This window comes from Drosophila bipectinata, chromosome 3L (assembly GCF_030179905.1).
Source record: "Drosophila bipectinata strain 14024-0381.07 chromosome 3L, DbipHiC1v2, whole genome shotgun sequence".
NCBI lineage: Eukaryota > Metazoa > Arthropoda > Insecta > Diptera > Drosophilidae > Drosophila > Drosophila bipectinata.
The window spans coordinates 19,562,096-19,584,906 of record NC_091738.1 but is presented as its reverse complement, the minus strand read 5'-3'; the positions used below and the strand labels follow the sequence as shown (position 1 = coordinate 19,584,906).

At 43.8% G+C, this 22,811-nt stretch overlaps 1 protein-coding gene across 7 annotated transcripts in view; it reads right to left on the bottom strand.

Moving 5' to 3' along the window:
• LOC108132618 (band 7 protein AGAP004871) overlaps positions 1 to 22,440 on the bottom strand; it is a 37,115-nt gene extending 14,675 nt beyond the window's left edge. For 2 of the 7 annotated variants that reach the window (XM_017252062.3, XM_070280478.1), the window contains exon 1: positions 1,642 to 2,559. In XM_017252062.3, coding sequence (XP_017107551.2) covers positions 1,642 to 2,116 — 475 coding nt within the window. In that variant the 5' untranslated portion in view covers positions 2,117 to 2,559. Of the gene's footprint in view, positions 1 to 1,641; positions 2,560 to 8,987; positions 9,294 to 9,671; positions 9,802 to 11,454; positions 11,467 to 13,589; positions 13,602 to 14,347; positions 14,460 to 19,889; positions 20,044 to 22,352 lie in introns of those variants that run through there. The other 5 variants (XM_070280480.1, XM_070280481.1, XM_070280479.1 and 2 more) reach the window with 5 other exon arrangements.
• Between the last annotated feature and the right edge of the window lie 371 nt (positions 22,441 to 22,811).

Below are 22,811 nucleotides of genomic sequence, written 5' to 3'. Positions count from 1 at the left end.
GACACTGGAAAAAGGAAAACTTTGATGGGCGAATCTGCGGAGAAAAGCGACCGGCTGGCTAAGCCAACAAGCTGCCAAACATTCGAGCCATCCATTTCCACCTTTCCCCCTTCGCTTTCTCCTTTCTCCTTGCTCCAGTCTCCTTTCTCCTTCCACCTGCCACCGCATCGCAGAAAACTTTTATTGAAATTGATTTCGAAATAATTGCGATTTGAATGCCAGTGCCAGGCGTAGGAGATGAAAGGCTTTCTGGATTTGTGTGTAACGCCTGAGGCTGGTGACCGCAGTCCTAATAGATTTATCCCTAAATTGATTTTCCAAAAAAATGTTTTTAAAAAAGGAGACAGGCCAATTCGAAGGACATTTCAAAAAAGGATATTTTCTTTCAAAAGGTAATTAGGTAAATGGGTGGGCTTCAAACGTTAATCACAGCTACTTAAGATGGCTTTTAAATGGATTGTAATTGATTTCTGCACTGTCTATTTTTAATAATAGTAATTATTATGAAATTAAGAAAGGAGGTTGCTAAAATACTTTTTTTTTTTAGTAGTTATACATATCTTCTATGTAACTTAATAAGGATTCAGATAAGCTAACGCAGGAAAGGGTTTATTCTAACTTAAATTTTTGATAAGACTATAAAATTCCTAAGGGCTATTATATTTTATAATCTTAACATAAATATATAAACAGATATGCTCCTTATCTCCTTTTACATTTAAAAACCTGTATATTACGTATACGCACTGTATTAAAAAAAACTGTATACACATTTCTGTGTTGTTTCAGACACCACACTCTGAACAAATAGGTTTAATTTTGCGCTGCAAATTTTTAGTTAAATATCTGGCAATTGATTACAAATAAATATTTGAGAAGAGCTCTGTAAACAGTGGCTATTTGCCCCCCATTTCGACTGCGGGTCATATTATTTTTGTTATTCCTCTAGTGCTGGCCCCGAAAAAAGTGCTGAATTTACCTTAATGTACAATCTCGGCGAACAATGTGTGGTCATAATTTTTTAATGACCAGCCAACGGCTATCCAACTGCTCTCTCTCTTGGACTCGTTCTGTTCAACACTCCGCCCCCACCCACTCACCCACTCAACCGCCCCAACCAAGCGCCCACTTGGCCCCCGTTCCCGCCAGTCCCCGCACCACATCAACGCATACGTCAGAGCCAGCCCCTGGCAAAAAGCTTTGCTCGGAAAATGGGTCAGCTTGTTGTTGTTGGTGTTGGTATTGCTGTTGCTGATGGTCCTGGTGTTGCTGTTGTTATACGAGTCTGAGTTAAAGTAATTTCTGATTGAATTTTGCATGGGAAATGCGCAAGGAAAGGCTGTTGGCCTCAACACTTCTCCAGACTCCCTTTGTCGGGCCTAATGAAGCGATTAGCATGCATATGAGATGGCCAACGGCCAGGGCTCAGCTAAGTAATACACATTTACACGGTGGATATAAAAAAACATCATTCAAAATAGTATGAACAGCATCAGTACATCAGTACGGCTAACACGGCTATGTACAGAGGCCTAGGCTAGCTAGTCTATCCTAAGGCTAATGAATACGGCTCCGATCTTTGGAGACCAAGCAACAAGTTCAGCCAGCAAACAGTAGAAACTCGGTAATGTGCAACCTCACCTCTTCGCGCCTCGGCTCGGTGGATGGCCTGCTGCTGCTGCGATTGTTGCATCAACGCATGATGGCTGTGGGGCAGTTGTTGTGGTGGCAGTGACTGTGGTTGCTGCTGCTGCTGCTGCGGCTGCTGGTGTTGCTGTTGGTGTTGGTGGTGGTGTTCCCTTTCGCGCAACTGTGGTTGCTGCAACTGCGGCAGCTGCTGCTGCTGCTGCTGTGGTGGCGGCTGCTGCTGCTGGTGCAGCTGTATGGATGCAGTCACGGGCAGTGGCGAGGAAGCTGCATTCGTCTGATGGTGATGCAGGTGGTGGTCCCGTTCCCGTTCCCTGTGATCGCTGGCCGCCGCCGAGGGACTCCCCGCCGGGGCCGGTGGTGCAAATGTGCTGGTGCTGGCCGAGAGGCGGCCCGGCTGGTGGTGCGACGGCTGCTGGCGGTGCAGCTGGTGGTCCCGATGCTCCATGTCCATCATCGAGTCGGGCATCAAGCCGCGCTCACAAAACGACGCCAGTGCGGCGGCTGTTCCTGGCTGCTCCTGGTCAATCAGATTGGGTTCCTTAAGGATGTTAGTCCCTTTTTTTCAGCTCGACTTGGCTCGGCTCGGCTTGGTTTGGATTGGTTTGGTTTTGCTTGGTTTGGTCAGTCTTGCATTTGAACACACTAGGCTAGTCTACTGGCCATCGCACTGGCTACTTTTTCTTTCTTTTTTTCTTCTTCTCACTAACACACACACACTAGCACATGTATACAGTTCTCACTTTGCGGTGAGCTAGTTTTCCTTCGGTTATCCTTTTCCAGCTCCTGGTTCTGCCGCTGCCGCTGTCGCTGCCACTGCTCCTGTTCCTATTCCTGTTCTAGCTCCTCGTCTTAGCTGCTGCTGTTGCTGCTGGTGCCTCGCTCAGAATCCAACTGAAAGTGCGCCAGCAGCGAGCATCCTTTATATACTTGCCAGCTAAAGCTCGGCAGTGAGAGGGCCCACAACTTTGTTATCATCAGTGTTTAGTGTCGGGCATTTAACGAGCGACGATCAAAGAGCTTTCGCTCTATGTTGCAGGTTGCAGGCTCACCGACTTGCAACGCCAGCAGCAGCGACAGCAGCAACTAAGAGAATCCCGTCCCGAGTTGCAATCATGCCCCTGGCAGCTTTCACCTTTTCCAGCTTGCACTGACCTTGCGCACTCCCCGAAACATTGGGTCCCGGCTTGAACTTCAGGAACGAAGCTTTCCCTTCCGCGGAGCTTTCCACATTTTCCGGAAGGGGAAATGCGCAACAGAGACGGAGAGAGTTTCTATTTTTAGTTCGCCGGAGAAAGGTTCTAAATTCGAAAGGACCTGCTGAGTTCCCCTCCAGAGCCGAGCTCTCGTGTGTGTACAGGTGACAAACCTAATTTATGACACCTTCGACGCTGTTGATGCCACTGCCATGCCACACACCTGGCCGCATACCACACTTCCCGTTCGACGAGCCATTGTAGTCAGACTGGAGTGCTTTCTGTGTTTGTTAACTGGCATGGAATGATATGAGCACCCGGCTGCCAGGCAGCATCCTCTATTCTCCGTTCTCCATTCCCCATCCTCCATCCTCCATTCTGGTGCCCAAACACAAACACATCCTGACTGCCCTGCCACGCTTGGTTGCGAATTTCTAATGAACCCACCTGCAAAGCCTGTCGAACTGTCGCATATTTTAGGTCACATGCAGCTCCTGAGCTTTGCTTTGAGCTGTCAATTACCGTTTACGCTTCATTAAGCACCACGAAATCAAGTCGGGGGTGAATTGGAGATACAGGTGGAAAAAATCTCAGCCCAAACAAGTCAGATAAAGGGGGTTTATTCTGATATTATTGAGGATGTTTGCTTGATGAGCCATCTCTAAAATTTTGAAATTTAAGACAGACAAGTCTTGAGTTTCAATTTTAAACTTAAATCTTTATTTAAATTTCAATCAAGACCTAATTCTGTTTCTCAGAGTGTATAAAAAAGGATGAATAGAATGGCGAATGGTGGCAGTCCCCGAGGCACAGGACGCAGCAAGTAGCGGGCATCCGATATGCCGTGTCAGCTGTCGCACCACAGTGCGTATGAGTGTCATTATGTTTGACATTCATTCACAACACTCCACAAAGGAGCTCTCAACTTTGAAGCGAACCTATACCTATACGTACTGGATTACTGGCAGGCCAGCTAATTAATCTCGGCTGCTTGATTAATATACCGATTGATTTGGGTATTGCCATAAATTCCCATTCAGAGACAAATGGGGCACTCGAGCCCCGAGTCTAGGTGCTTTATTGCGAAGCAATCGGAGTGGCCTGGCACCCCATGTGATTATCCGGCTGCCACACGTGCCGTAATTTAGCACCAGATTGTGTTTGCCCAAATAAAGAGAATCCTCGAGAGACCTGGCCTTATATTAAAGGTTAAATATCATTCTTGTGAGTAAATATTAATTGATTACTATCTCCTTTTAGTCTAACTCATTTTATTATTTGGCTTGCTGACGCAAATGGCAACTGCATGGAAATAAAGAAGAAATAAATCAGACTTCTCAAACGGAATATCGTAGGAGAAAATTGCTTAACCACTTCCATTTTTAGAAGCTTGACTGAAACATTCAAAGAGAATTTCGTAGCAGCCATTGTGCCGAAGACAAGACAAGACTGCCTAACCACAACCGGATGCCAGTTAAGTGAGGCCCGGCCCGGCCGGGGTCCGCCCCAAGCTTTTATTTTGCCATACGCAGTTTTTATAGACAAACATAAAAACAGAGGGATACCATTTTGCCTATCGACAGGCCGGAGATGGCTCGGCCGAAAGACAAAGCCGCAAAAACCATAAACACGATTTGTCCTTGCCGGGCCGAGGGGCAAAAAGGATTTTTGTGCAGAATCCTGACAGAATTGCGAAGCGAAGACGAGCGAATGATGTCACAGGCAGGCCAACGACTTTTTTTTGCGGCCTCCAGTTAGGGGTGGCACTAGGATATTTCAGGACATCCTTAACACAAAAATAGACTTCCTTGGTTTTAATATTTGTCTTCTAATTTATTTACATACAAGTCTTTAACCCGACTTCCTTGAATTTTTAATCGGTAGTCTGTAGTCTGCTTTTCGTGCACATCCCTGGCCCAGGACTTTGAACCGAAAGTCCTGCGGGCCTGTGTGTGCGAAATTAGCCAGGCAAATATGTCGCACTTAACTGCAAACGGAAGTGTAGCACCACGTGCAGAAAGGGGGCGGATGGTGGCAGGCGGCTAACACAATGGCCCCTACAATTGCCGAGGCCTGCGGCAAGGGGTCAGATGCCGGAGACGGCTGTCCTTATCTCGTCCCCTCCGTGTTTCCGCCCCTCGCCCGCCGCAGCCCTTACTCACACAATTGTTGACGTTTGCGCTTTTCCGGCCGGGAAGCCGGGCGAGTCTGTGGGAGGGGGTGTTTGTGACACAAATGCGTCGAATTATTGTCATATGAGGTCACTGTCCCTGTCGCGCAGTGAAAGTTTCCCTTTTCCGACAAACTCAACCGAACAAACATGCCGAAGCCGAGCCAGAAGCCGGAGCTTTGTTTGTTTGGCCCGCTGGCCTCTCTATTACAAGGACCAAAAGTTAAGCAAAGTTTGCTCGAACATTGCCACAAGTACAACTAGTAGTGCGTTGTATCTGCGGCTTGTTGCAACTTCCAGCTAACAGGCCCACACTGTGGCATGGTGCGTTTTTGTTTCACTCTGGAGCTCGGAATCAATTTGGCAAGAGACTTACTGAAGACCAGAGCTCCGTAGCCATATATTCGTTAGCCTTATTATGGCCGATCGGCTGGCTGTTCCCTTTTCGCTCATAAAATATGAATGGCCAGGCAGGAGGCCCGAACGGGGAGCTGAATGAAATATGCCAGTTTGGTTTATGAAACTGATTGGGCCCCGAGTCGCGTTTCCTCCCCCGATATGGCCTCTCCCGCTCAACGTTCGCGTTAAAGTTGCTGAAACTTTTGGTAAAAAGTACCTCAGGCAATGGTAGATACTTTTTGGTGTACACTAGGAAATAGTGAATAAAGGCACAAAAGATTCTTAAAAATAGATTTTTTAGATTTTTATAAACAACTACTTATAGAAACCTGCAAACTATTAGAGAAAATATTTAAAAGGCATGTACATGTACATGACATGTAAATAAAGGTTATTAGTTTTAAATAATTATATAGTTGGAAGATGTTGTCCTTTAATAATATAGGTTATGTTTTTATTAATAAAGATAACGTTAAATGATAGAATACACAACCTTTAAGCTCTTTTTCTATTTAACCAAAAAACTCAAACAATTATTTCTCTCTCTGAAGCCATCATGCTAATTTGCAGCAAACTTTAAGCTCCCCAATCAATGGCCTTCATTAGTTTGGGATATTCATCTCTGGCAGGCGACTTGCTAAGTAGACCGACTGTCAGGCAGGACTATCACCCAATCAATAATTCATAACCACACATTGACGACGCATTCGCATTCCCTGGCAATAAAATGAAAAGCGAAATGAAAAACTGCCCGACCAAATGCTTGCCAATAATTCAACGCTGGTTCAGTTCAGGGTCCCCTGCCTTTGCTTTTGTTGCTTTTCATGCTTTTGTTGCTCTTGCTTCCTGGCCTGACTTTATCAATGGTGAATCGCACTATGGTTCCCTCTTTGGCCCACAACCCCACGATGAATGAATGCCAAGCGGCGCCGAGCCTCGATGTCGATTTCGCTGTCGCCCGCCGAGTGTCGGACATTTCGTCCTTTTCCCTTGTTCTGCTCGCTGCTGGTGACATGAAAGGGTATGTTGTGTTTTCATAAAAATGTTCAAGTGCTTTTATTGACACATGTGAGTAAATATTGTATAATCCGAACCTGAATTATTTGTTTTGTTTCTATGTTAAAAATGTAAGACAAACTATAGGTGCCAGCAAACAATAATGAAATGGTTACCAAACTAAAAGCTTACTAGTTTATAAATTATTTTAGACTAAATATTATATAGACTTAATCAATTTAATTGAAATAGATTTAGTTTTTTTTTATATATATAATTTTAGGAAAGGAGGGTAAAGTCACCCTGAAGTAGTACAAATAGCTTCTATCATATAGTACCGGGTATCATATAGTTGAATCTTTTCAATTGAATCTCTGATTCTTGTTTTCTTTACATTTTTTTTTTTGCCATTTTTCCCTTTTAGCTGGCGGTTTGCTCATTTTTCCTCCGGCCGTTTCCTTTCATTCTTTGGTTTATTTTTGGTGACTGCCAAGTATCTTTTTGGTTGCTTTTTCCAGGCTCTCTCCCGATAATGTCGCAGCTCTGTCCCGGCGAGGCATGAAATATTGATGTCGCCTTCTATATGGGTGTCTGTATTCTCGGATTCGTCGTCCTGTTCGCTGTGCCCAGCATATTAAGCGTTCACATAAAGTTTATTATATAGACATATGCTCTGCGGGGCCAACGTCATGCAGCACTTTATTATAATTGATTTTTTTTGCTTTTTGGTAGCGGCAGCGGTGGTTCCACTTTGCACATTGAATTTAATCATGAAAGGGAGCTGGGCCACGTTTTTAATGCAGTTCCTTAACCCAAAGGAGCCTTTTGCTCCACTTTCCAGTCATTACCGCCTGTTTACATGCTGATTTCGATAAGCACAGCGAGTTACCCGGTTTTGAGTCATAATTAATAATTTTAAAAGGTCCCTTTTTTATGAAACTTTTTTAGAATTATATGCACATAAAAAAATTACTTTTGGAAAGGTTTGAATGGGTTTTCGGGATTTGGTTTCTAACTTTGTTATTAAAACTAAATCCCAGTAGCCAAATAAAATTGTAAATATTGTGTTTATGAAAATCCTGCCACCAGAGAACAAGTTTTATTTATCAAATTCCAATATGCATTTGTAATTCCATTAAACACTTGAAAATGTGCATTTATAATGCCAAACGCGCTTTTGTTTTTGCCACAGTGTGGCGACACGCGGTGGCCTCTGCTGATGTCAGCTACTGCTGAGCTAACCGCTCCGAGAATTAATTAAAGCCCACATTGTTTGGCCAGAGCAGGACAGAGCCGAACAGAACAGAACTGAGCTGAACACAGCGCGATCAAAGTGCGAGCAAGGATAAACAATGCAGTTGTTGGGTCACAAGGACGGGCCACACGCAAAAACGGATAAAGAATTTATGGGTGGGGCCTGCGGAAGAGTTGGCCCGAATGGATAAAAAGGTGGTGGTGGCGTAGGTGGAGTGGTGGTGCTGGGACAGCTGCAAACAGCCAAAAGCTGATAACGTGACCAACTTGGAAATCAATTAAAGTGCAGCAGGGGCTAGCGATGCGAACCATGTGGTCGAGTGGTCTGGAGGGGTTAGGGTTTTCCCTGGTAAAACTTAATTATGGCGGACGGATGTGGGTCTCCATGTGGGGATGTGGGGCGGAAGTGCGCCCATGCACATGCCACGCCCACCCACTTGAATTCAGCATCACACCGCCCCTGTCCACTGCACTCCTCCATTTCCACTTGTCGCTCCCGAACACGCCTCGGCAATTTTTCGAACATATTTTTGTCGAGTGGTTCCCAACCAGGCAGCTCCTCACTGGGTTTCCTTTCCATTTTCCTTTCTGCCGGAAAAATGTCATCCCAGCTCGGTTGGAGGATTTAATTAAAAGCCAGAATCAACCTAAAGATGCCTCACTGGGACTATAAATAATGGTAGGAATTATGTGGGTGCAACTGGATGCATTTAGATAATTTCCCCGGAAGTCGGAACTGACATTAATTCGTACCGAGCCTGAGCCATAATCTGAGCCATAATCTAAGCCTGATTGTTATATTTCATTTAAATAGTTTTTAATCTTTATTTTATTGGGGAATGAAGTAATTGATGAGCAAAAGGCTTATATAAGAAGTTCTTCAATGTCGAAGTTTTGAGGTTTTGGGTTTAGCTTAAATGAATATTTTTTAATATGGATAATAGTGTTCTTAATAATTCAAATATATCAAATAAAATTAATAAAAGTACTAAAAGCATTAAATCAACGGTGCGTATGAGTGATATAATAGTTATAAGACCGTCTTATATCCTTCTTCCAGCCTTAAGCAGTTTTCTATGGGTTTCTTTATGTTTTCTACATTTTATTGTAATTTAACACTGTCAAATATATTTTTAAATAGAATGAAATATGTTTAACTATTTTATATTAATTTTTAAATTTATACTTTGGTTTTCAAAATTGAAACATACTATCACTTTATTTTTATTCACTTCTTTTTATTAAAAAAAAATGTAATTAAGCACCTAATACGACCCCCACTTTAAAAGAAAGCTAGTATCGTGGATTCAGAGTCGGTGGCTTACCTCGACTGAATCCAAAACCGCTAGTGGAGCCCGAGGCGGTGGTGTCGAGTGCCACACGGCGGGGCGAGACACTCGCCTCGCGCTGACTGCTGTGGTTGCTGCCCAGCATCGTGTGCCGTCCGTTGGTGCGCAGTGCTTGGTGGTGGCTTTGGTGGTGCAGAGGCAGCTGGCTGTGGTGCTGGTGCTGGTATTGGTGGTGCTGATGCTGGTGCTGTGGTGCGGGTCGGGCATGCCGCTGAGGTGGCTGTTGCATGCTGGTGGCAGTCGTCTGCCACAGACTGTCGGTGCGGTCCGATATCTTGGAGCCTTTTTCGATGTCACTTGTGGGGGATTCAGTATGCCACTTGCTCAGGTGGTCTCTGTATGCCACTTGCTAATTGCCACTAGTTGTGTTCTCACAAAAGTCCTGCAGGCACAAGTTTCTGAATGGCTGCATTTATGTATGTTTCGGGCCAACTTTCGGTCGAGTTTCTGTCCCGTTGCGTTTATTTAATTTGCACTTTAAACAGCGCTCGACCAAGAAGTCTATTAAAAACTTTTCGGGCACAAAGTTTTCCGGCAACCAGAGTTTCCCCCTCACTGTTCCGACTGTTCCGCCCCCCTTTAAAAATTAGGACAACCACAAAGGCAAAGCCACAACATCAACAATGAGTGGTACGAGGACGATTGTCAAGTGAACCGTACGTAAAAAGGCGTTCCCGCTGCCGCTGCTGCCTTGAGGACTCATGGCCGAGGAATCGAAGTCCGTAATCTGGAGTCCACAGTCCACACAACCCGGAAAACCAGCCGGGAGCACTCTCAGGGCACCGAACACGGAGCGTGCGGAAAAACACGAAAAACTAATTTAATAACAACACGCTCCGGGGCATGCAACGTGCCTCTGGCTCGGGCTGAGGTCTGCAAATGGGTCCGGCGTAGTTTATAGTCCAAGTCCAACTGAACTGGCCCAGCCAATGGTTTTTAATTTATTTGTGTTTATCGAGGGTGTACCCTTTGCCGGGCTCCCTGCTTGCGTTCTGTTGGCTCACAATTGGCGGTGGCAAAATAATGACATGGGACCCGGGAGTGGGCCGCAATTTATGCTAATTGCCATTGACAGTGGACAAGTTAATAGTTGGGGAAATTACTGTTCGCTTTCCGGTAACGTATTCAGCTCAAGGATGCAGGATGTGAACTGCCGGATACGATGCCAAATGTAACGATGAACAGTTGCAAGATGGCTTTGATGCGGAGTCTTCTTTGTGGATGGCAACCTCGAACTAGTTTATCGTAGATGAGGCCCAAAAATGTATAATATGGAAGATGCACTTAAAAAAATTGATTCACTAATAGTACTAATGATATTTGAATGATAATTACATCCATAAAGAAGGCAATATCGAAAATAAATAGATGCTTATACTTTAATAAAGCTATTAATAATTCCTTGACCTTTAGACTTAAATGGAGAGTAACTAGATGTTTAACTTTTACTCTTGAAAACTGCCCAACCTTTTTCTCTGTGAAACTGCAACCGAAGCTCGCCTTTTGTAAAAAATTCAGCCATAAAGCCGCCTACATTATGGCAGTGTTCATTTGGCCGCCGCTCCTGCCTCTGCATCAGTCAAGTCAAGACGAGTCAAGACGACTCGAGTCGACTCGACCGCGTTGTCAACTGTCGCATCTGTGTGGGTAATGCCCCCCGCTGGCACTCCTCAGTGCTCTGCCACTCTTCGGGCCAGTAAGTAGGCCATTTTAGCATGTTCTTAGACCAGGCCACAACACAGGCAAGACCGACAGGCTCAACGGCTTTCAACCGGTTGCTCCCGTGGGCTGGCTGGCAGGAGTGAAAGTCACGCAAGGACTCCTCGGCCAGCTGGGCGCCGATTCTCGTTTGGCATTTACATGCTTGCATAAGCCTGAATATTTAATGCCAGAGTCCGCAACAACTGTTGGCTCGTTATCTTTGTGCTTGTCAAATCGAATTGTAAATATTTTAAAGGCGGTAGTTTTCATTCGCCTTCGAAGAGGCCGAACTAATGCATCCGATGAATTAAAGGACAACAAGGGTGCACCGAGCCCGGAAATGGTAAATAATGCAAGACACTGAAAGAAGATATTATCTGAATAATGAAAACAAGACTGTAGATTTAATAAATAATACAAATAATAAGCCCAAACTTTAAACTAATGCCAACTCATCCCATTTAAAAATATATATAAATAGCCTTACTTGTTTTATCCTTTATATACAAAATAAGCATTACAAAATTGCACAATTTTTTTGTTTTCCTCCCTGTACTTTTTAGTCTTTTGAGCCAAGGAGCTTCAGTTGCCTGTCTACCTCTAACTGCCCGAGGAGGGTAATTACATTTTCCATTTCAAGCTTGGCTAATGAGCAAAAACTGGTCTTTGAATTGATATAAATTAGACTAATTGGTTAGGTGTGTTTGCTTAGCCGGGGGTGAGCCAACAACATAAACAAAACTATAAACTAGTCCTCGCAACAAGTAAAGCGAGAAGGTGCTTTAAAACAACTGCGTCTGGAAAGCATCCAAAGCTGCAAAGAGCACTTTGTAATGGCCGTCAGTCGTGCTGGTAATTACCAGCTCACATATTGCATGTTCGTCCTGTTGCACCACGATCCTCCGACATCCAAGCTCCAACCGCCTGAAGGAGACTCCTTGGGTGATGTGGCACTTGTGCCAGTTCTATCGCCATTTGCCTTTTGTGCGTCAAATTAACAACTTCCGCATGAGGCCACACGAGGCACTTGCACCCAAATGCGTCATTTTCTGGGGCTGACTTGCCTTTGTCTGCCGGCCATATTGTCACTTCTTGGCCAACTGCCAGAGCCGGCTGCAGAGCTGGACGACGGCCCAAGTGAGAACGCTTGATGGAGTGGTGTTGTCAGAGCCTATTATTGTGCTTTAATGGCAGCTAAACAGACGGGCTATTTAACATTGCTCTTTCCCCCGTCGGAGCCCTAATTAATGGGATTTCAAAAGTTGGCCTCTGATTCGGGAAATCGGGCTAATCCGCTCCCCCTTGCTTAAACTTTTTGCCAGAAAAGCTTTTGGCAATTGTTTGCAAACTATTCAATTCTCAATTTCTAGCATTTAAATGCCTTGCTTCCGCCTGACTCAGTATCCTTGGGGACCGGATCGATGGACAATATCCTTACTCTACCGAAATCGACTTGGCCAAAAAACGACAAGCATCCGCCGTAAAAGTTGTGAAAAATCTGTGCGCATCAAGTATGCTTCAAACGTATCATTTGAATCCGGGCGATGGGAAAAATGCTCAGACATTTATTTTATTATATTCTCTGTAGACTGGGGCTGGAGGAAAAACTCATAACCGAACCGAGTTGCGAAAAACTTTGGCCCCAAATGCAGAGAGCGAATAATAATTCCAAGAATGTAAAAAGTATTTAAATATGGGTACTCTTTTTTTATTTTCTTTTGAAGTTCAAGAATGTTTTTCTTAAAAATTATTATACTTATTCAATCTTAATATTTGAATTATAATTAAGTCAAAAATTTTATCAGTGCATCAAAGTGAAAAAGCCTGTGCAAAGTTTTCCAACGAAAGACATAAAATATTTGCCATATATAGCAGCTATGTTTGTGTTCAAGTCTAAGGCGATTTTCTCATCTTTGGCTGCAGCAGCCATAACCGAGGACCCAGTACATTGAACTGCGAGTCCTTTCTACCCGATTCATTGCATTTCTTGGCAGGCAATTCCCAGGGGCCTGTCTAGCTTAGAAAAAAAGCAAAAAGTAAACGAAGGATGCTGCGCCCAGCCAAGCATTTTTAATTTCTTTTATTCCGTACCGCCTTTGTCATTGGCCTGCAAATGATTTGTTGCTTACTTTTGTTTTCGTTCGCCCGCTGTCAGTTGCTTGCTAAATGCCAAGTTTATGCTAAATTTTGTGGGTCGAATATTAGCAAAGGGTAGAAGAATGGAGGAATGGTGGGCCGGACAACTGGGGACCCAAATTAACTAATGATGAAAAATGCCCTGTCCCTTTTCCCGGCTTTGCTGGATGGGGCTGCCTTTGCTGACCAGTAATTTACAGCGGAGGTCAGCATTATGGTTTATGGGTCTCGAGGCCGGGTCTCTCAAATGAAGTTGTCTTTCAGCTGAGAGCCCTTTCGGGCTGATTCCACCACACAGGCCGCCACAGAGGCCGATGCTGCTGTTTATACATATTTAGCAGATATTAAGTATACGCCCCCTGTGACCATTTCCTTGGAATGCTTGGCTGCTCGGCTGCGAATGTGAATGCGAATGTAAATGAAATGCTAATGCGTTTCACACAAGCACCCATACACGCACTGATGCACACTAACACACACACCCACACACGAACAAGACCATAGAGATGAAGTGCATTGCTCATACGCCCTGTTGAACACTTGAGAGCAATCATGCTCTTGTAAATATTTCATTTATGCACTCAAGACTTAATTTTCGGCCAAACTATCTCAATTGAAAATCAAATCGTACTTACACTTACCGGCCGCACAACTCGTGTGCACAATATACTATATATGTTTTATGGAAGTATATACAAACCAAATGAAACTAATTATTATTTAATATTAAGTTGGACTCACCAAGTCTACGTACTACAGATGGAGAGATGTAAAAGAGAAGCGTTTGGTTGGTTGATTTTGGTTGGTTGGTTAGTTAGTTGGATTTTGATGATGCGGTTTTTGTTTTTTCGATTTTTTTTGATTTTTTGATTTTGGTTTTTGCGTTTTTTTTCGGTTTTTGATATGCAAATTTGTACAGAGATAGAGAGCGTTCCAAATTCGTCGAATTTGTTGGGCAAGCATCATGAAATGAGTTTACGTTTAATATATAATTTAAAGGAAAGAAACCGGTTAGTTGACAAATTTACAAATTACACAAATGTGTGGCTGTGGTGTGGTGTGGTGTGTGGCGAGTTAAAATGACGATTGCATCTATGCTTGGCTTAAATCTAGGCTAAGAGTAAGGCGCAGCCATGCCGCAGCGTGTGTGACATGCAAAAACGGGCCGGGCGACGGGGGCGTGGCAGCCGAGGAGGATGCAAAACGGTTAAGAGAAATGTGAAACGCTATTTATTTGCCCCTGCTGGTAGGCTGGTAGGGAGAGGTTGGAGGTAGAGGGGAGTAAACTGGTTGGGAGCTGTGTAGGCATGTTTGTTGGCTAGGATTAAACTAAGTGTGTCAACTGCAAAGCCAGTAGGTCAGGGATAGTCCTCCTACCAGCTGTGCTACCTCTTTGAACAAGGACCACGGGGGAGGTGGGGGAGTGGTTGGTGGGATCCAGGTTTTCGGTTGGGAGGGGGCTCTGTTTTTCGGATACTTCAATGCCTGCTACTGCTGGCTGACACACTTACTTTTCATGATCCGATTCCTGTACTCATCGTCGCGCTGCATGGTTACGCTGCCGCCACCATTGGAGACCATCGAGCTCACTTGTTCCATGGGCACAATATCCTGCAAAGGACACAAAACACACACACACCAAATGTACAAATACTCGGAATGCAAAAGCTGTCATCAATCATCCGCCCCGGCGGCAGGCGGCAATATGTTTGCCGTCTGTTTATCGGCATAAGTTATGGTTTCTCATTTCAACATGCTGCAAGCTAACAAACGGAAAAAATGTGGAAAGGAAATACTGAATGCAGTGTTTCGGCCAACTAATTAGAGAAGTCACAAAAAAAAATTACAAATATTCAGTACACGTACCAGGTTATCGGTGGTACAGAGAAAAATATGTTTAAATAAAAATTAAAAGTCAAGGAACTATATCTAATGGACATCAGTTCATTCCAATTTAGTAGGATTTTATTCTACAACTTTTTATTCAAATAATATAAAAATAATAAAACTTAAACACAAACATTTTTGAACATAATTTACTTCCTATGGAAATACTTCCTATAACCTCATTTATTTTCTAAAAATATCCTGCTGTGCATATCGTGTGGCACTTTCCATAGATTTTTTTTACAATTTTAATTGTCTGTACGATTCCCTCTGTGGCGGTTTTTCACAAAAATGAACTAGATAAATTGGGTTTTTGCAAACATGCCCTTCTGGCCCCCGTTTCACTTTTGTTGAAGTGCCAACAAAGGCATTTTCTTTATGCCATGCGGTTTTTCCAGCTTCATTTTTCCCTGTTTTTGCGATGGCCCGCTAGCCACTTTGAGTGGTTCCAGCTGCACGGGCCAGACCATCCAGCCGGAGCATCAGAAGCATCAGCTCGAAGCTGGGAGCTGGATGCTGGGAGCATGGAGCAGATGCTGCCCAGCCAGCCATGATATATTCCCCGGGATATATGTATCTGTATTGTGTGCAGCCAGCGGAGTGTATCCCTTTGGGGATGGGCAGGGGATTGAGTAAAATGGATTATGCTCGGCTCGCTCGTCGACATTTATTAATGAATTTTATAGGATTAGCGTGGTAATAAACGCATTTGATCCGCCGGTTAGTGGGCTGCTCGTCGGATTAGCTGGTGGAATTTTTTGTGTGAGTGGCTCTGAATGCACTCGAATCAAAAGGAAACGAAAATGGGTATTATTTCCATGGGAATGAAATACAGAGCTAGCTTTGGGGGGAAGAGCAAACAATGGCAATGAACTAAATTCGAGAAAAATAAATATTAAATTTCATTTATCTCAATAAACTGCAGTCCGTTCTATTCTATCATGGTCTGTGCTCTGCCCGAGATGAAGTTTATAATTTATTTCAGCAAATAATAGTGTGATTGATGGCCAAAATAAAATCAGAAAAAGATTAAAAAAGAAATCTCGGTAAACAAACGATGTTCCCGGGGGGGAGAGGGCTGTTGGCAAAATGTGCTCAGTCAGAAATTCAGGACGAAAATGGGGAAACCCCAGTGCCATTTGGACAATGCAGAGAAAATGTGAGAAGCTGATATTTGGCGGCTGAGCACGTCACGTATTCGACATGGAAAATGCGCAATTCAATTTTGATCTAAACACGCATTATGCAGCATATTACGCATACGCCATGTGCTTCCCTCAATCCCTGAAACAGAAGCAATTTAATAGCATACCGAGGCTTGACTTCTATGCGGACCCACTGACTCTTCTGCCACTCGCTCCCTTTTTATGTACGTAGAGGCTGGCATATTAACGGCCTTTGCATATTGAAAATGTTTTGCCTGCAAAATGTGACAAACTTTCAACGATGTCGTTGCCATGTGAGTTCCTCGATCTGCCTGCCTGGCTGTCTGCCAGATATTTGCCATGAGGCATGGGCCATGGGCCATGGGCGGAGGAGCGGATGTGGATGCCCGTACAGTGACTGAGTCCGTGAGTGTTCTGTGTGCACAGTCGCCGGATAACGGACACACTCTAAACTCTGAAGTGGCTTTTGAACAGGTGCTCGTGTGTGTTTGTGTGTTCTGTGTGTGTGGGCAGGTGGGCAAATGCCGGAGCGACAGGTTTGGGCTTCAATTAAAATGTAGCCGAAATTGCTTTTTGTTTGCAAATAAACAAAACCTGAATAGAATACAGAATGACGCTTTCCCTGAATGCGGATAAATATGGGTAAACAAAAACTGTTTAAATTTCAATGCAGTTTCGCTTAAAGCCGTACAACATCCTCATAAAAAGGTGGAATTTGTGTGCAATTTGCATTACTGAAAATATGTGAAAACATGAAATGGAAAGCAAATGAATATATATTCATAATTATGCCATTTTTTCAAGAGACAAAACCAATTTAAAATTGTGGAAAGGAGGGGGCAGGATATACAGCCCGATAGAATCAATTAAAAAGCCATCGGAAAACCATTTCAACTAATGTGTCTCCATGAAAGTTATGCCAGTCACTGAAATGGTAACCAAAAATTAAGTTTATTCCTCAAAGTTCCCATGGCTTGTGTGCAATTTGCATAAATCTCGTGGTAAGCCCTGGTAACCCAAATGAGCTTTCCAAGTTTCGATAAGAAGTTGTCGCCACATTCCACATTCCACCTTCCTGAGTTCTGATCCCCGATTTCGTGTACATATGCTGGGAGAACTTTTGCCCTCCTGATGCCTCGATTTCGATTCCGTAAATTGTCAATCCTGCGGCTCAGATTTAATTAAATGCAATTGAGCCGCGAAGGACGAAAGCGGATGAGTTTCATTGTCCGGCTCGAATTGAATTTTTTATTCGCTGCCGCTGGTCGAGCCTCTGGTTGTCGGAATTTTTCATTTTGTTTGACTTTCCAGTGTAAATTTTAACATTTCCATTTACTTGTCCGATGGTGCCGCTGCTCTTCCCGCCCTCTGTTGGTCCTTCCGCCTACTGACACCCTTTGGGCCACTGCCTGCCTCCTGGCTGCTACTTTGTCATGCAAATTAACGGTTATTTTGTAGCGAGAACGCGACCGCGACGAGGACAACGCAACAACCGCAGCTGTAAGTCGCGCACAAAAAGAGGACCTCGCAGGATACCCACACGCACTTGTACACAGAGAGAAATTTTGGACAACTCTACATTAAAGGTTACTTTAACTTTTATAAAGGAAGCTCTATCGTAACCTTACCTACAAGATGCATATCTATAAAGACTACTATAGACTCATTATACCTTAAACAATCATCGCCCTGATATACCCTGGAATATCAAATATTTTTCTGGAAGTGTAAACTAAGTTTATGGGGGTGTAGGTCGACCATAAATAAGCCATTGGCGGGATTAGTGCCAGCGAAAGTTGATGGCCTGTACTTTGCCATACATACATGTATATTGAATAATTAATTTTTATTGATCGCGATTGCGTTTCACCCACAAGCACACATCCGCCGAATAGTGGCTTTCGAGGGCGAAAGCGGCCTGTTGTTTATTAGTTTTCTGAGGCTTTGTCTGGGCCCCGTTTGTGGGACATAAAAGGCTTAGAAGGGCTCGGCCGCCATTGTTCCCAATGTGCCGCATAATTATCTACACACTGTTGATACACTCGGGCCATACGAGTGTGCTATACGAGCACATACTACTTGTATATATGGTGCACTGTTTACCCAATTGTATCGCGCTAATAAAGTTAATGTGCTCGCTAAACTGTTGGCCATGACTCGCATTTGGCCCAGATGACCCTAACCCAACCCCGCCCAGCCGAGCTTGAGCGAGAAGTGCGCTAATTGCCTTTCAAGTTGTTGACTGAGCCATCCGCCGGGCATTTGGCTTGGTGTGGGCCGGGTCTTGCCTCTGGCTCTCCGGAATCGCGTGCATGGCCCTAACGTCCTGGCCGGAACAACTAAGTGGTGTAATGGGAAACTTTCAAGGGGTGTCCCAGGATCGCTTGTGAGCCAAAGTTTGGGCCAGGGCCGGTTTAAAACTTAATCGATTTGGGCACTTGTTTAAAAGTGTAGGCTAACTACTTCTCATTCCGGACTGGAGGCTTCTAGAGCTTAAGTAGCTCTTCTCCAAAAAGTGCAACTATAATTATTATCAAAAATCTGTCTAGTTTTTACTACTAAATCTAGTCTTTAGTATGCGGTTTAGAAACTATTGTCATCGTGTGCTATTGTGTAGAAGCCTATCTGGCATGTCTATAGTCAGCTTGCATTTTAAGCTCCTTTATGAGCTGGGACTCTAAATATTTAAACGACAGATGATAGAAAACTATCCTCAGCTCATCAGGCACTCACATCAGATTGCGGTGGTCGTCGACCCAGGTGACACTTAGGCCAAAGCCATGTTAAGCCAAAGGCAAGTCAAATATTTGCTGAGAGCTCGGAGACAAAGAACCCGAATCTGGATCTCCGTCTCTATCTGGGCTAATGCCTGGCTGAGCGGCCTTAGGAGGGCCGGCCGCTGAGCCGGCCTCCACCTGGGGAAGCTTTAAGCCAAATATTCGCCGTAAAACAAATGCGAAATGCCAAGAAGCCTCGGCTAGGGCTCGGGCTAAGTGCAGTGTGTAACTGCAGCACTCAACACAGACGGCTGCAAACTGATTAAATATCCGGGCCGCAAACGGCGGAACGGAAACGAAACGAAAGCAACTGAATCCACGGCTCAGCTGTACACTCAGTGTAATGCGAATTCATGTAGGGAAATGTAATTTGAACGCCAAAACAAACAGCAGGCTGCGTAAGGGGGAGGATGCTTGGAGGACTGGTTTGAATGGCGGCCGGGAAGCACTGGCAGGATGCTGGGCAGGTGCCTGGGCTAAAAAACAAAAGCCGCCGTTGGATATTTGCTGTGGCAGTGCAGCAGAAACACCAGAAGGCCCAGAAACACCATCAGCAGCACCGGCAACGGCTACGGCAACTGTGGGGGCACAAAACAAAGCCTCGGTAAACAGCCGAGCAATGTGATTAAAAAATAAAGGAACACAGCACAACAATGGGAAATGGAGCACATTGCCAGGGCCTACACGAAGGAAAATGTCTAAAGTTTGGATTCTATACATTCAAAAACATCTGATAAAATCTATAAAAGTTTAGAGTTTTGCCTAACAAAAAATATATACAAATGATAGAGGTTTATAAGAGTTAGATCGAGTTATTCCTTCTTAGAAAAAGACTATATTAATTACTTTAAAGACTTAGGGATTCAATAGTTTACAAAAGTCTATTTTAAAATATAGAATAAATTTATATAAAATATTAGAAAAAACCAAAATAATGTACAAAGTATGGTAAAGCTACCTGTTATTAGTTTTTTTCATAAATCTTTAATCATTGACTTTTTAAAGAAACCAGATCTACTTAGAAATGCCACACTTGAAGAAAGTATATAATTTTAAACAATGACTTCTTTTAGAGTTACAAATTATAGAGACAGACTTGTATATTATAAGATCATCTTCCAAAATAATCAGAGAAAAAAAGTATTAATTCCCAGTCAAATTTTTGTTCTCTGTATTTTATAGTTTAAAGCTTTGCTGTTGGGAGGACTCACCTCGTAGCGTGTGTCGATTTCGGGCAACTTCTCCAGGAACTCCTCAACCATCTTTCGTTGCACGTGCGCCGAGCCGAGCAATCACACACATACACACTAGTCCTCACGCACCCACACACACTCACAAGCAGGCACACACACTCGCAGGAGTCAAGCAGACACAGATACAAATCCTAATAAGAATCCGAATAAGTCGACACGCACCAAATGAAAGTTCTCCTCATCAATTATGGACAACTACTAATTGCTCCTGATAGATTTAATTATTTTGTTGGTTCTCGTTTTTGTGAAAAAAGTTAAAGCTGAAACACCTGTTGGGTTTTTTTCCTTTTATTTTTTAAGTTTTAGTTTTAAGTTTTTGTTGGGAAATTCGTAGGTTGCTGTCCTTCTTGTAGTTTGTGGTATCTGGATCCTCTGTTTGGGTTTTTATTTTGTGGTTGTCTTAACTAAACTAAGGTTTTTGCACTTTCCGTTGTTGTCTTTTGTGATTGTCTCGAGCCCCTCGAAGAGGGGGTGGGGGAGTCCTGGTCACTTGGCACTTGTTTTGGGCGCTATTTTTAGCCCCGAGTCAGACACTGGCACACTCACACACACTGGGAAGCGCAGAGGCAAACTAGGCGAAGATACAAAGATACAATTTGGGAAGGCGAGCGAAAAGGAAGCTGAAGCGAGTGAGTCCTGGCCAGGCCAAACTCCTGGATCCTCGTGTGTGTGCGAGAGACCAACCAACCAACAAACGCTGCCCGTTCACTGCCGTTCAGCACTAACAACAAACTGCAGAAAAACAAAACATTTATAGCCAGGCCAGGAACGCACGAGCCCGAGTCCTCCGCAACTCGACTCGATTCGACTCGACTCGAATCGCCGAGGCCCGAGGACCCGAGATGCTGTTCTAAAAACTGGCCAACAGCGCCCCAGCGGGTTCGACAGCTGCCGAGCCGCCCCATCACTTCATCATATCGCAGCCGAGATGCCGATGCTGGCCGATATTAAAAAAAAAGTTCAGCCCGCTTTTAGGCGCCGGCGCGAGGCAGCTGAAAGGGGCAGCTTGGCACTCCTCGCGGCCTCCGACTCTCCTCCTGCTCTAATGTCCTGTGTGTATCAGGAAGGACGACTCCCCCCCGCAACTTGACACACATCCTCGGAACGACTCTTCGGGAGCTTGCAGTCCAACATGGAGGGACAAACAGCATCCGCATTTGGATCGCATTCGAGTGGAGCGGCGGCGAGTGGCAAGTGCCGAGTGGAGTTGCCGTTGCATGTTGCATGTTAGGTTGTTCACAGAGCTTGTCTTTGTTTTGCCTGCACTTGTAAATAATTTGCAGCTAACGAAGGCGGCGCCACTCAAAGAAGTCTCCTTCGCTCTGAAGGGTCCTCCTCTGTCCCGCCATAGCCATAGCTGCTCCTCCGTGTGCTGTTCCTGCCACCGCCTCGATATCCTGCCAAATGGAATGTTGCAGGAGCGTGTGTCTGAGGCAAGCAGTTATCATTAATCTCGGCCCCCGCCATTGATTTCTGTCGGCAGGTCGTGTTTTCCTAGCAATTACCACCATAGCCACCCGAGGGAAAATAAATACGGACCGTCAAATTTTACGCCAGGGACCTAGACAATAATGACCCACTAATATGGCTAGGAGAAGTACCTCTCAGTAGGTATGGGTCTTGAGAAAATTATTATTTGTACGTCCTGAAAGGACTTATTAAGGGATATCTTAGGTAAGTTATAATAGAATACCTTATACCTAGAACACGAGACTTTTATAAAGTAATAAATTCTGGAAATAAATTAATCATTTTTTAAAACTCCAATCTCATTTAGAAATCCTTGTGAAAGGATACCATTTTAGTTCTTTAATATACCATAAGAATTATCCTTATTACGAAGAGATGAACTACCATATATTAGTGGTCTTTGGTCTAACATCTTGTAGAAATGGCATTATTTTTATTATAATCTTTTAAATAATGAAGGAAACTTTAAGAAAAATATTTTTTAAAAATAAATTGTTTTTAAGTTCTTCACCTCTTTTATTATTTATATAAAAGTCGGGGACTGAAATTAATGATTGTTGTTTTTATTTAAAAAATCTCAAAATAATCAATATTCTCTGAGCGAAAAAATAAAAATCATAAATAAACATTATGTTTTATTTACCTTTTTTTTTGCTCCAAAATATCACTCAATTTATGATTGCGGACTGTTCATTAAATTTACTAGATATTTTATAAAATACCTTCTTGAACTACGTATACAGGTACAATTTAGTACCATGATTTTTTCACTATCACCCCTCCGTACCACTCCAATCACCTAAGAATCTTTTTATTAAAAATGTTTAATTTAATTTTTTAATTTTTCTCCCTAACTTTGATTACTGATTGCACTCTATTGAACAATCATTTTCAATTAAACCTTTCAATGGCTTCCCTATTGACACAATTTCTGTGGGTCGAGGCACTTACCGAACCCACTGCCGCCATAGATGACCGTTGTCCTGTCGGTACTTAACGCTTAATATTTAATGAGAAAAATGAACTGCGACCGTACCCGCTGGCCGGCCGAGAAGCACTGAACGCCGAAAGGAACGCTCGGCTAATCAAAGTAGCGAAATGTCGGACGGGGTGATGCAACAATTGGCTACCCACACACACGTCATCAAGGGTCCTGCCGCCTTTGACCCTTTCCGCCCCCTCCGACACCCTCCGGCAATGTCAAAGTCAATCGCCGGGCGTGGGAATAAAAACAATTAGTTGTCACTGGCAGTCGATTCGGGCCGCCGCTCGATTCGGTCACTACTGCTAATCCCCCGCAGCCCTAAAAATAGGTTTCCACTTCAGAAAACCGAATTGTGCGCAATTTGTACGTGGCGTTTTAAATTCGAGTGCACGGTGGCAATTTTAAGGTCCTTGAGCGCAGCTGTC